At 37.0% G+C, this 15,000-nt stretch overlaps 1 protein-coding gene across 5 annotated transcripts in view; it reads left to right on the top strand.

The window, feature by feature from the left end:
- LOC135221642 (zwei Ig domain protein zig-8-like) overlaps window positions 1-15,000 on the top strand; it is a 109,214-nt gene that overhangs the window by 31,344 nt on the left and 62,870 nt on the right. Inside the window, exon 1 of one of the 5 annotated variants that reach the window (XM_064259324.1) lies at window positions 1-380. This exon is cut by the window's left edge and continues 455 nt beyond it. The exons of the other annotated variants lie outside the window; for them this stretch is intronic. Within the exon in view, the coding sequence (XP_064115394.1) occupies window positions 339-380 (42 nt within the window). The 5' untranslated portion in view covers window positions 1-338. The remainder of the gene's footprint in view (window positions 381-15,000) is intronic. 5 annotated transcript variants of the gene reach the window in all.

Genomic DNA, 15,000 nt, shown 5'->3' with positions numbered 1-15,000 from the left:
TGTGAAATTAGAGGTGGTGTGCGAAGGTGTGTGACATACGAACTTGTTGACGATGGTTCAAGTGTTTCGCAGTGGGAAGTATATTTGTGTTATAAGCGAATTCTGGCGTGTTTTCAGCATTAATCAGCACTTCTCAGACGATCATCTTTGATTTGTGGGTCATTTGCGACAAGTATCCAAGAATGAAATTTTCCATCATAGGGGATCGGAAGGCATGGGAGTTTTTGATCCAGTGTGAGTCAGATTTCCAGGCGTGTTAGAGTTAAATTTGCGTCTGTCTGTGCGTAACGAAAACGCTAGTGGAAATGCTCTAATGGGAGAGCACAGTTTGAGGTGTCATGCTGAAACACTTTGGGAAACTGAATTCCCTGTCGCTGAAGGTGGGTACAAACCTCAATTCTTTTTCCTATTTCAAGATCCTCCAGATCCCAGTTCCTTCCTGTAGCCCACGATTCTCATAAGCAATTACTTAGAAAAATTACTAATCTATAGGACTTTACATTTTAGATCTGTTTGAATTGCCAGTGGTTAATGCTTGTGTTTTCTTTTTTATTGTGTGTGTGTGTGTGTGTTATTTTACGAACTTGGTGAACTGTGGTCTAATAGAAATCGTTCTGTCCCTTGCAAATGTTTGAAATCTTAATCTGTCATATAGACCCTTGCGGAAATGAAAATATGGCCAAAGTGTCCTCTTTTTTTTTTTTTTTTTTACAGTCCACGGCCAACGTATATAGTGGAATTTGGTTTTTTTTTAGGGAGTGGGAGTTAGTTCCTACATATTATTTCTTAAGAAAATTGTATTCTTTTGGATATAGTATAATCGGGATTAGAGATTTAACATGCATGACTTTTCATTTACTGTTTTTTTTTTCTTTAGATTTGCGGAATAAATATCTGCTAATGATATTTGGGGGTAAATTATACATCAGTTTACATGTAGATTTTCTTTGAACTCATGAGAGAGAGAGAGAGAGAGAGAGAGAGAGAGAGAGAGAGAGAGAGAGAGAGAGAGATGGGGGGGGGGGCTCAGCACGGAGGGATGCAGGCCAGAGCTACCAATATTTGTGCATATCCTTCAAGGTAGGTAAAGTATGAGACGCCTTCAAAATAAAGGCGTTTATCCGGTAAATGACTATTCTTTAACGTGTCAGCAATTATTTGTCCGAAAATACGTAAATAGAAATAAAAGCAAAATGAATGGCCCTTATCTGGGAGAAAGAATGTTCTCAAAATGGTCGCCTGTTATTTATGGACCAGAATTTGGAGTAAAATTAAAGTTAAAAGGGGATTATCTTCAGCAAAGACCGGTTTGCTAGCTTATTAACTTTTATTTGTAACAAACGAGGGTTTATAAAGGGAATAAACCCAAAGGTAACGGAATGTATGGTTCAGTAAGTAACCAGCTTTTATCTACCATAGATCATAGAATTTCATAGGACAAATAAAGGCATTATCTCTGCAACTTAAGTTCTTTGAATTCCCAGCTGTTATTATATAGCATAAAAGCAAAAGAGACTGCAGGGTCTTATCAGGTCCACAGTGTGGCTCTTTATCAGCTGTTTCATCGGAATGATTTTAAAAGCCTCCTCTCCTCTCTATGTCTCCGCTGAGCCGAAAGGAACGTTACTCAGTTTACTCAGCCTTTTTGGCGACTAGAGGAGATTGAAGTTCGATCTCGTCTCCCACGACCGCTTGTTGATGTAGAGAGAAATCTGATTGTTCGTCCTGCTGAAACTCCTCGGATTCTGTTTCATCTAAGGCTGGGCAAGTTGTATAACTTTTGGAATGCTATTATTCTGCGTAGGTTATTTAAAATACCTTACATTTCTTCACATTCTATCGGGAATTTGTAGAGGGAATTCTTGTTGGTTCTGTTTAAACTCTTCGGATTCTAATACATCTAAGATGGAAATGATATAATTTATCGCAATTGTCACTGTAAAATATAAACCAAGTTTTTAAGATGATCTCGGTTGTCTCAACCATTCTTAACAAGATTGCATTTTTTATTAATATCTCAGAGAGCTCGGCAGTTTCAAAATGTGCCTTCGTAAAATGCTCAAAATCTTTTAAATATCCCAGATAGCTTAATAAGCTTATGCAGAAAGAAAAAACTTCTATCTTCTACTCATTTGAGATTCTTAAGATTTATGAAATACTTGAAGGAGTATTGTGTGACCTATGAAATGTCTTCGTGTACATAGTAAATTATACATAAGCCAGAGTTTATAACTCCGAGACAAAACTCATTTTCCTTTCAAACTCGAAGTATTTATAATATTTGAAGTATCCGCAGCGGTAGAGTGTAGGCTATAGATCAACCATCAATTGATTCCTTGCCTAGAACAAGGAAACTAAATGCGTGAGATTCACGCAAGGAAACCGCCATGAAATAAGCATTCCCCTAATGTAAGAAGCACCGGAATGTCCGTCAGCCCTTGTCACTTGCACTATTTCCATCTGTCACTTTTTCTCTTCTGCTCCCATAATGCTCGGGACTCGAGAGAACCATTTATCAAGACTCTTTCCTAAGTAAAGACGAGAAATGGCACGCAGACATGAATAAATAAATGACTGAAAGTGAGGGCATGTGTGCGTATGTGTGTGTGTTTGGGATTATGATGACAAGAAAAAAATAAAGAATGGCATCTATATTTTCTGCAATATTAGTTGCATCGCTCCATTTAATCGCTAGACGAGACGTGACGCCGTAATTTAATTATTCCCCTTGTTGTAAGCTCGTGGGTATGTTGTATAAATACAATTGTGTGGGTTGCAGTGCCCTATTGTATCAGGTCTGATGCCAAGTTAACTTACCCGAAAAAAAAAAGAGAAGAGGAGGGGTTAGCGGTAGGGGTGGGGAAAGGACGGGGGTGTTGGAGGGAGCCACTCAGAACCGGATAAGGGTCCCTGAGGCTCCGAGCTTAAAACAATTCGAGGGACGGACAAACCACTGGTGTTGGTGATCACGGATTCGGCGGAGACTTAAGGGCAAACGGACCTAAAAATAGTAGATTGAATGAAGGAAGACAGCCTCTCAAAATGAAGTTTCTCTCTCTCTCTCCCCCTTCTTACTTTGTCACGACAGATCGTTTAAACAGACTCCCTGGAACTCCCGTTTCACTTTGACGGGTGAGACGTCTCTTCGATATTTCTGGAGACTTATTTAACCGCTCATGGATGCACTGTGTGTCTTTTCGTTCTAGAAAAGTATCTTGTAAGATATGGAATCCACAGGGCAAGAAAAACATAAGGCAAAGTTAGGTTTAAAAGCAATTTTTCTTAAGATAATGATACATTATTTTGACACCTACGGTATAGGACCTAAATTCTACAATAATCAAGAAGTTTCAAAATGAATTTATATCCCTCTTCATGGCTGAATACACATTTAATGTTAATACCTGTTTCTACACAAAAGGAATGAAATTCGAATCCTGTTACGGGCAGATCCACTTATATACAATTCCCTTTTGCTGATAGGTATTCTTAAGGTAAAAGGAATTCGACATTCAGGGTATTTGTAGTATGTGAATAATTATTAAACTAATCCATATATGTATACATATGTATGTATGTGTATATATATATATATGTGTGTGGGTGTGTGTGTGTGTGTGTGTGTGTATAATATATATATATATATATATGTGTGTGTGTGTGTGTGTGTGTGTGTGTGTGTGTGTGTGTGTATGCGGACATGTTTTTATGTTTGTGGATTTGTCCACTCGTTTCGTTGAAGAGTCTATGAAAATAAATTCCGTCCATATCACATGTTATTTCCTGAATCTATAAGCGACATAAAAAGAAGCAACTGATTTTTTCTGTACTTTCGTATGAGCCAATGCCATGGTCACATAAGTCACAGGGTCCGAAGAGGAGACCACCTATGAGCTAAGCAATGTGGATTTGGTTCTTTTATATATATATATATATATATATATATATATATATATATATATATATATATATATATATATATATATATATATTATGTGTGTGCGTGTGTGTGTGTATGTATATGTGCGTGCGTGTGTGTAAATTATACATAATTAAGTGCACGCAAGATCCTAGTCTCTATAGCAGGGTTCAAAGAATTCAATTGCTTTCCATGTCGAAAATGCGTGTTAGATTCTAAAACCCTGAAATAATTGCCCAGTGCCCGGGACCCTTACCTTATACTTAGGTGTATAACAGGCGCTATTACGCATAATTCCCCAAAATATTTATTATTTTAATCAATTTTTCAAAAAGTCCCTCCCTTTTGTCCCTTGTGGAAATGGGGACGCGGAAATGACTGTCAAATGTTTGGCATGAAAAATATTTTATTTTTATGGCGTTGGGGAAGAATGATGGTTAATAAAAGTAATGAAAGCACTAAAAACAATACCTTATTTAAACTGCATTTTTGCCTAATTATTAAAATCAAATTAATAATGTTTCTCTGCTGTTGAAATTTGAGGATCTTAGTGAAAAACACCGATGTGTCAGTGCAATATAAAGAATTGGTCATTGTCCTTAAGAATATACCTTAAGAATATAGTAAAGGCTCAGATCGGTTAATGTATTCACCAACGAAGATCTAGAGCTCCCAGGCAACCATATTAAATTTTTTACTTTCCCTAACAAGCACCATCGAAGATTTATGGTTCTGCTGCAAGTTCTTAGGTCCCTGTACAAGGACCATTGAAGATTTAAGGTTCCCACATAACTATCTATGAAGTTTTAAGGTTCCTGTGAAAGCACAATTGATGATTTAAAGTTCTCTTGAAGCTATCATTGAAGTCTTAAGGTCCCTGTCCAAGAATTGTTGATGGTTTAAAGTTCCCTTACAATTATCATTAATATTTCTAAGGATCTCGTGTAAGCACGATTGAAGCTTTAAGCTTCCTTTGTCATTGCCATTTAAATCCTAAGGTCCCTGTGCAAGCCCCATTAACGACTTAAATTCCCTTGCAACTATCATTGAAGTTCTAAGGTACCTGTGCAAGAGCAATTGAAGTTTTAAGATTCCTTTGCAATTATCATTGAAGTTCTAAGGTTCCTTTGTAAGTACTATTGAATATATAAGGTTTCCTTGCAATTATCATTGAAATTCTAAAGTCCCTGAGCAAATATCCTTGAAGATATTAGATTGCTTGGCGATTATTATTTAAGTATTAAGATCCCTGTGTAAGCACCATTGAAGATTTAAGGTTCCTTGTAATTATCGTTGAAATTTTTGCGTAGGCACCATTGAAGAGATAAGGTTTCTTTGCAATTATCATTGAAATTTCAATATCATTGTGTAAGCACCATTGATGTTTAAGGTCCCTATTCCTGCATAAGTGATGTGAGGTTCCCTCACTATTAATATTATTATGCAAGTATCACTAAATATTTGCAAAGCCTGTCCAAGCACCATTGAAGCTTAAAGGTCCCCGGATATCCATCTTCGAAGTTTTAAAGTCCCATTTAGACAACATTAAAGTTTCATTTCAATAAACAACAAAACTGAAATATTACCCTAATCCTAATTTCATCATTAGTCTTCCCTACTCGTTTTTGTGTATCCTATGAAATATCAAAAACTAATTTCCAATACAGGTGCTATTAAAATTTCTAGCTAAAATCATATGGTCGATTGAAGCCCATAAGATATTTACCAGTCAAGTTTTACACTTATTTAGAACCCCAAACGAATGTAGTTCCTAACAGTTGTTTAGTCACTACGTAACCGTTATCTTCTATTGAATATTTAATTTTTATTGAAACCATTAAAAAAAAAACCAAAGACTTACATTGTCATTTAACTCTCCTTGCTGATGATAACAGATGTTTTTCTCTGTCATAAAACTGCCAAATAATGATGCGTCATTATATTTCAGTATGCAACGAATATTCAACATTGTCTGTGAGGCACTAGAAATTTTGCTGGTTATTATTATTATTATTATTATTATTATTATTATTATTATTATTATTATTATTATTATTATTATTATTTGATGTTGGATAGATAAATCCGAAAAACAGTAGACAACCAACAACAACAACATATTATTATTATTATTATTTTTTTTTTGCTCTATCACAGTCCTCCAATTCGACTGGGTGGTATTTATAGTGTGGGTTCCGGGTTGCATCCTGCCCTCCTTAGGAAAGTCATCACTTTTCTTACTATGTGTGCCGTTTCTAGGATCACACCTCTTCTGCATGAGTCCTGGAGCTACTTCAGCCTCTAGTTTTTTCTAGATTCCTTTTCAGGATCTTGGGATCGTGCCTAGTGCTCCTATGATTATGGGTACGATTTCCACTGGCATATCCCATATCCTTCTTATTTCTATTTTCAGATCTTGATACTTATCCCTTTTTTCCCTCTCTTTCTCTTCAACTCTGGTGTCCCATGGTATTGCGACATCAATGAGTGATACTTTCTTCTTGACTTTGTCAATCAACGTCACGTCTGGTCTGTTTGCACGTATCACCCTATCCGTTCTGATACCATAGTCCCAGAGGATCTTTGCCTGATCGTTTTCTATCACTCCTTCAGGTTGGTGCTCGTACCACTTATTACTGCAAGGTAGCTGATGTTTCTTGCACAGGCTCCAGTGGAGGGCTTTTGCTACTGAATCATGCCTCTTTTTGTACTGGTTCTGTGCAAGTGCCGGGCATTCACTTGCTATGTGGTTTATGGTTTCATTTTTCGTATTGCACTTCCTACATATGGGAGAAATGTTATTTCCGTCTATCGTACTTTGAACATATCTGGTTCTTAGGGCCTGATCTTGTGCCGCTTTTTTTTTTTTTTGTTATCATTACCTTCAGTTTCCTTCTTTAGCTCTCCCCTCTGTAGCCATTGCCAATTGTCATCGCTGGCTAGTTCTTTAGTCTGTCTCATGTATTGTCCGTGCATTGGTTTGTTGTGCCAGTCCTCTGTTCTTTCTGTCTTTCTCCTGTCTCTGGTATATTTCTGGGTCTTCGTCTACTTTTATTAGTCCTTCTTCCCATGCACTCTTTAGCCACTCGTCTTCACTGGTTTTCAGATATTGCCCCAGTGCTCTGTTTTCGATGTTGACGCAGTCCTCTATACTTAGATTAGTCCTCTCCCTCCTTCCTTTCGTGTTATGTATAGTCTGTCCGTATTTGCTCTTGGGTGTAGTGCTTTGTGTATTGTCATTTGTTTCCTGGTTTTCTGATCTATGCTGCGGAGAGTTTCTGCCTTTGTCCATTCCACTATTCCTGCGCTGTATCTGATTACTGGCACTGCCCATGTGTTTATGGCTTTTATCATTTCCGGCGTTGAGTTTTGACTTGAGTATCGCCTTGAGTCTCTGCATATATTCTTTCCTGATCGTGTCCTTCATCTCTTGGTGTTTTATATCTCCTCCTTCCATTATTCCCAGGTATTTGTATCCTGTCTCATCTATGTGTTTGATGTTGCTCCCATCTGGTAGCTTTATCCCTTCAGTTCTCGTTACTTTGCCTTTTTGTATGTTGACTAAGGCGCATTTTTCTATTCCAAACTCCATCCTGATGTCCCCAGATACAATCCTTACAGTCTGGATTAGGGTATCTATTTCCTTGATGCTCTTACCATACAGCTTGATGTCGTCCATGAACATCAGATGGTTGATTTTGTTGCCTCTTTTCTTGAGTTGGTACCCGGCATCCATCTTCTGTAGTACTTTTGTCATGGGAATCATGGCTACTACGAAGAGTAGTGGGGACAGTGAGTCACCCTGGAAGATCCCTCTCCTGATATTTGAACCTCTGCTAGTCTTATTCCAGAGCTTGTAAGTATTGTATTCCAGTTGCGCATTGTATTTTTTGAGGAAGCTGATGGTATTTTCCTCTGCCCCATATATTTTCAGGCATTCTATTAGCCATGTGTGTGGTATCATGTCGAAGGCTTTCTTATAGTCTATCCATGCCATGCTTAGGTTGGTTTTCCTTCTCCTACTGTTCTTCATTACCATTTTGTCTATCAGGAGCTGGTCTTTTGTGCCCCTACACTTCCTTCTGCAGCCTTTCTGTTGGTGGGGGATGGTGTTTGTCTCCTCTAGGTAGTTGTATAGCCTTTCACTGATGATACCTGTTAGTAACTTCCACATTATTGGTAGGCAGGTGATAGGCCTGTAGTTACTGGCTATATTTCCCTTACTCTTGTCTTTTTGTACTAAGGATGTTCTTCCTGTGGTCATCCATTTGGGTGCTTGGTGATTTGAGATACAATGCTGGAGTTGTTCTGCTATTCGTGGGTGTAGGGCCTTGAAGTTTTTGAGCCAGTATCCATGGACTTCATCGGGACCTGGGGCTTTCCAGTTTGGCATTTTCTTTAGTTGGTGTCTGACTGTGTCTGTCGTGATGTCTGTGAATCTTTGTTTTATTCTCCCTGTTTCTTCTTCCTTGACTTCCTGGAGCCATGTTGCATGTTTGTTGTGTGATACCGGATTGCTCCATATGTTTTCCCAGAGTCTCTTACTTGGTTCGGCTTCAGGAATTTCTGGTGGTTGTCTTCCCCTCTTAGTTGGCTGTATAGTCTTTTCTGGTTGGTTCCGAATAGTTTGTTCTGTTGGTATCCCTTATTCCTGTTCATGTACCGTTGGATCTTGTGTGCTTTGGCCTTAAGCCTCTGTTTTACATCTTCTATTGTGTTGTTTAGTCCCCTCTCTTGTACTTTGTATTTCTCGTTGAGTTCCTCCCTTGTTTTCTTGCTTCTTTGCCTTTTTTCTGCCATCTCTTTCAGTTTACTCAAGTCAGATCTCATCACCATGATTTGCTTTTCCAGGCGCCTTTTCCAAGGAGGTTGCTGTTTTGGTTTCTGTTGGGTTGGTTGTGACGGTGGAGTTGGTGTTCGAATCCCCATCAGTTCTGCTACTAATCTTGCTCCTGCATATGTCAAGTTATTTGTTTCTGTGATACTGGTGGTGTGTATTAGGCCCATTATTTCATTGACCTCACTTGTTTTCTCCCTTAATTTCTTGGTGTTGTAGGCTTTCATAGAGGGGATCTTTGTTCTCTCTGTATCTGGCTCCATCCATTGTCTAATCTTTTCTACCCATTCCGTCCTCTCTGTTACTTCGTCGGTGTTTCTTCGTGTGTCGTTGTTTGATACCTCATCCTCCCTGTCGTCTTCTGTGGCAACGTCTCTCAGTTCGTCTTCGTGTAATTCGTTGTCGTGTGACATTTCCCTTTCCAGTTCTTCTCTTTCTGTTGGGGAGAGCCAGTTCTTTTTCTTTATGCTCCTTACTTGGTCTGCCAGCCTCTGCTCTGTTTGGGGGGTGTTATTCCTCTCATTCCAGATGTTGATCAATCTTCTTCTATATCCTCTCTCCGTCGGGTTGCTTCTGATGTAGCATCTCCATATTTCCTTATTTTCTTCTCTTGTCCATTTCTTCCTTTTTGCCTCTGTAGCTCCAGTCTCAGGCTGTTGATGACTGTCGTTGTGGTGATCAGTTGCTGGATGACGACCTCCAAGTACCTGACCGTCTTCCCCTACAATTGGGTTGAATACCTGGTTGCCGGACGAGGCTCCTCTGTTGCCAGAGGTTCCATTTACGTCGTTGTCGTTTATTCCTTCATTTCTTTCCATCATTGCTGAGTTTTGCTATTTAATCCATAGCTGGACCCTACCCCATCAGGGATAGGTACTCATTTACAGCTGAGTAGACTGAGGAAATTATGGTAAAGATCCTTTCCCAAGGGATCAACGCCGAGGAGAGCGGTCACCCATCCAACGACTGACCAGCCCCAATGTTGCTTAACTTGACTTAAGTCTATTGACGACCTAACCAACTCCTCCACGGCGCCACTTATTATTATTATTATTATTATTTTATTATTATTATTATTATTATTATTATTATTATTATTATTATTATTATTATTATTAAAATACACCAGTTAAAATAGAAACTCCCTTACAGTCGTGCCAACAGCAACGACTAAATTCAATGGTCCTGGCTGGGGCAACTTTCAACGAACCTTCAAGATCCTGTTGTCAAGGAAAGATAATCAAATGTAAATTTCAAAAAGGCACTGTTCTCCCTTCACTTGTTTGTCGTTTGGCGGCCACTGTTGCTGTCATGGTTACGACTTAAAAGTCGTTAACGATTTAAAATGTCGCACAAATTTTGTTCCTTTTCACAACCTGTTTATTGGGACCAGTTACGTGTTTTTGTTTTTGTTTGCCATAGAGGCCACCGATATCTGGAGGCGAATGTACATGTTCATGCTCTTTGCCTGACTCGACTCGCCGAGTTTGTCGGGTCATTAATTCTCGGGAGAATTAAAAAACACGGAATTTTTGAGCCTTCATTCTCTGGTCGTCATTAATGGGGGGAAACAAAGCGAGGGGTCGCTTTGATCCTCGAGAATTTGGTAGGGGAGGAGGGAAGGGGCGCTGGGGGTGGAATAAAAGTTTGGAGGGGGAGCGTAATTCTCCGAAGAGTAGGCCCTTTGCACCGATGCTTCGAGTCTGAAGGTACGGGTTAAATTGAACTGCATTCTTTCCCATTTCTTTTTGCTACTCTCTCTCTCTCTCTCTCTCTCTCTCTCTCTCTCTCTCCCAAAACCCGCAAGCAAACCTACACCATTTTATTATGCATGCATAAAGTATGAGTTAAATCAATAGGATTATATAACTTTAAAAGTTGTTTGCAATCTTGGTAGCGCAGCGTTGTCTCCTCATGGCGCCAAAAAGGAATTAACAGGAACAAAAGAAAAATTAATAAAAGAAATTCTCTGTTGCTCGGATTTCAGTTATTAAAGTATTCCTTATTCACAAAAGAAAAAAAAAAAGAGAGGAAGAAGCCTTTTGCAGACGTGTCATTGGGCACCGAGGCCTTTATGTCTATACTTTAATCAACAAACACCGTCTCAAAAGGATCGGGTTTCCGCCTTATTGTGAAATATTCGTCCGTGTTTGTTATTTCCACTTTTGCAAGAGCGCTCATTTTGTCTTTCTTTTTCATACTTATGAAATTGTATCAATATTATTATTCAGAAGATAAGCCCTGTTCATATGGAACAAGCCAGCAAGGGCTATGTAATAATGCATGTAGCTCCTGCATAGTTGCAGCCGCAGACACACATACATGCATACAAACAAACACACACACACACACACACACACACACACACATATATATATATATATATATATATATATATATATAATATATATATATATTATATATATATATACATTTATTATACGTCCAATTTTTTTTTTCTTATCTTGGCTAAAGGATCGGTTGGAAGAATGAATATTTTCTCTTTGTTGTGTTATGAATGCTGTTGTGTTATACATATGGCACATTAGAAATATATATATATATATATATATATATATATATATATATATATATATATATATGTATATATATATATATATATATATATATATATATATATATATATATATATATATATATATATATATCATTACCGTGATTCATATACAAATATCAAACTACAAATGTCCTTTAATATCTAATTCTCTACCCTCGGAATTAATATATTTTCATGTATGTTTAACCGAGGGGGAATTTTTTATTAAGCGATAATAGGATGGGCGATCGCCAGGCTCGAACCAAAAACAAAAATACCTGCGCGCGACAGGTATTTCAGTTGGGAGGCGACATGAACTTATATCTCTTGCGGTGGCGTAGTGGTTTTAGGCTTCACTGCCAGTCCTGGGATTGAGAGTTCGCTGGTTCGAGCCTGGCGATCGCCCATCCTATTTTCGCTTAATAAAATTCCCCCTTGGTTAAACATATATGAAAATATATTAATTCCGAGGTAGAGAGAATTAGATATTAAAGGACATTTGAGTTTGATATTTTATAGTATATATATATATATTTGATATATATATATATATATATATATATAGTATATATATATATATATATATTATATATATATATATATTAAATATATAGTGTTATATATGTATATATATTTTTTTCTAATGTGTCATATGTTTATCACAACAGCGTCCATACCACACAAAATAAATATATTCTTTCTTCCATCCCTTCCTTTAGCCAAGCTTAGAAGGAGACATTCTGCCCTATAAAAAGAAAAAAATGGTAGTATCAAATAAATAAATGAATAAATAAATAGAAATCCTATGAAGGGTCTTCGCTAAGTAATTTATGGGATGTTTTGCTGACGCCTGAAGTGTAAATAAGAACTATTTTTCCATTTATTTCTCGGGGCGGGAAAATAACTGGTTCTATCTGTCAAACATTTTATTCTGTCTGCTTGAACGACTTCTATGTCAGAGAAGAGACTTACTCATAGACACACAGACAGGTGTTCCAACTGGCTGTCTAAAACTGATAAAATTTTGTAATGAGATTCTGCTTATCGCATGACAAAATTAATACATAAAAGAATTTCACAAAAGGGTTTTTGCTTACACACATACGAACATTCACGTAGATACACGCAGAAATACACACACACACACACACACACACACACACACACACACACACACACATATATATATTTATATATATTATTATATATATATATATATATATATATATATATATGACTGGTATATATATATGTGTGTGTGTGTGTGTGTGTGTGTGTGTGTGTAAAAGAGAGAGAGAGAGAGAGAGAGAGAGAGAGAGAGAGAGAGAGCATGCAACTAAAAGACTTAATTAATATAAAATTACATCGTCACTTCTCTTGCTCCTCCTCCTTCTTCTTCTTCTTCTTCTTCTTCTTCTTCTTCTTCTTCTTCTTCTTCCCTTGAACTCGGCACAATGGCCTCATGTCTCCGACCAGGGAACATGAAGAAGAAGAAGAGGTTGGGTAGGTGGGTGCGTTCAACTGGGCTAAGTAGGCGTGACTGATATCGAGATGTAGGCAGTGGAAAAACTCCCTTTCTTTTCACACATCTCGGGCCAAATTTCGGTGTATTGAATTTTCTTTGAATGGATGGGTTGGGTGTAGGCTGGTGGGATGGGGGATTAGTGGATGGAGGAGTTAGGGAGATAAAGGAAGGGGAAGGGATGGGGGTTACTACTACTTTGCAAGTATGCAGTCATTTATTACTTGGACAAATCTTCCTTCTACTTCGTAACACCCGAGGATGATTAGTGATGCTGAGGACTGCCGAGAGATTTGTAAAATGAGAAGGTTAAAAATTGGAAGAGGAAATTACTAAGTTAAAGAAAAAGATATAATTAATGCAGAGGTGTTTAAAGGCACCTGTTATTGTTTATATTTAAATTGTGAGTAAATGTTGCTGGCTAGAAACTTACACTAAGCAATTACTAGGAAACCTTAAGGGAAATCTGAGACGCAGAATATCTCATTTCCCCAAAGGTAGGGAACTTTTTATCGTCGCTGAGGAAAACTTGCTCATTTATTTTATTTTTTTATTACTCACTAATTGCCAAAGTTTCCTTGGGAGGGAATGGTTGTTCAAGCTTTTACATTCTTTTATTTTTCATTCACGCAAAAGAGCTTAGATAAAAGCTCTCCCATATATTCTGTTTTATATAAAGTTTTGACTTAGATGTAGTAACTGTCGTAATAAACTATTTTATTGAAAATTTAAAATATTTAAAAAAGCATTTACCATCTCACCAACTTCGCAGAATATCAAATATTCTCTCACATGAGAACTATGCTGCTAAGGCATTCTCCTTCCTTTAAATCATGATATGACATCAGAAGTATTCTCTTTCGTTCGACAGATTCGACTAAGGTAATATGTAACCAAGTAATAAGAAATAAAAGAAAGAACCTTGTTAAGTAATGAAATAAAAAATGACAACACAGTTCAGTGTTAATGACAGAATCATTGGCCAAGGTTATGTCGCCACCCTCACCTAAGAAATAAGAAGCATTTTGACAGAGATCTCTCTTGAAATATTCATCTTCCAAAAATATGTTACCGATGCATTAGTCCTTACACATTCTTGAAAAGGACCTTTAAATAAATATTTTTTTTAGTATATTCATAACCTTTTTCCGTTTTTCAATAAGAATAATGTTTTAATAATCTTTGCTACTTCTACATGTTAGTAAAGTATTTTTCCTTAACTATTTTTCCAAATTTTACGTCTTATAAAATTCATGTATGTAACTTTTTTAATGTTACGTCCAATAAAGCCATTTTTTAAAAATTACTTACTAATTCTGTATCCTAAAAAGTATTGTTTATAGATTTCCATAGTTTAATTATATAATATCTCCACAACTTTCTCTAAATTTACATCCCGTAGACGTATCTTTCCAAACTGTTTTTAATCAGAAACCTGGATAGGTATCTTTTATAATCATTTTTACTTTACATCATAGAATAGTATCTTATCTTAATTTTCAATAATAATACGATGTTGGCTAGGGAATATCACTGAACAACATTTTTTATTTTTCATCAAACTTTTCTGAAAAGGCATAAAAGATACGTCTGACTTACTTCTATGTATAAAAAGGTTCATTAAGTCGTGTGTGTGTGTGTGTGTGTGTGAGAGAGAGAGAGAGAGAGAGAGAGAGAGAGAGAGAGAGAGAGAGAGAGAGAGAGAGAGAGAGAGAGTAGGAAATATTTATTTCTTCACTGCGGGGAAAAGAGAGTATTTATTGTTTTAAAGAATATTATAAAGGCTCATTGAAAGTAGGGTCAGAAAGCTGCTCCATTGCTGAAAAGAAATTTCCCCCACAAATGTCAGTATTGTGTGGAATTATCAAGCAGCTATGCCTTTCTTCTTCATGAACGCGTAGCCTAGGTAATGCCATCAGCCCTTTAAAATAGTGTATTTTTCCACACTTAATAACGATATATCTGATATGTCAATTATGGGACATTAACTTTTGAATTTCGTGAAATTATTAAGTGTTCTTGAGTAATGTAAGTAAAGGTATATTACAGATTTGCAAAAAAATGATTAGGTAACCTTCCAACACAAAATATGTTTTATTTTAATGGAAATATAGCAAAGATAATATTTCAATAAATCATTCACCTCCCCGCTGTAGCTTCAGTCT

The sequence above is a fragment of the Macrobrachium nipponense genome, chromosome 3 (genome assembly GCF_015104395.2).
Source record: "Macrobrachium nipponense isolate FS-2020 chromosome 3, ASM1510439v2, whole genome shotgun sequence".
In the NCBI taxonomy this organism is placed as follows: Eukaryota; Metazoa; Arthropoda; class Malacostraca; order Decapoda; family Palaemonidae; genus Macrobrachium; species Macrobrachium nipponense.
This window is presented reverse-complemented; position numbering and strand designations above follow the sequence as displayed.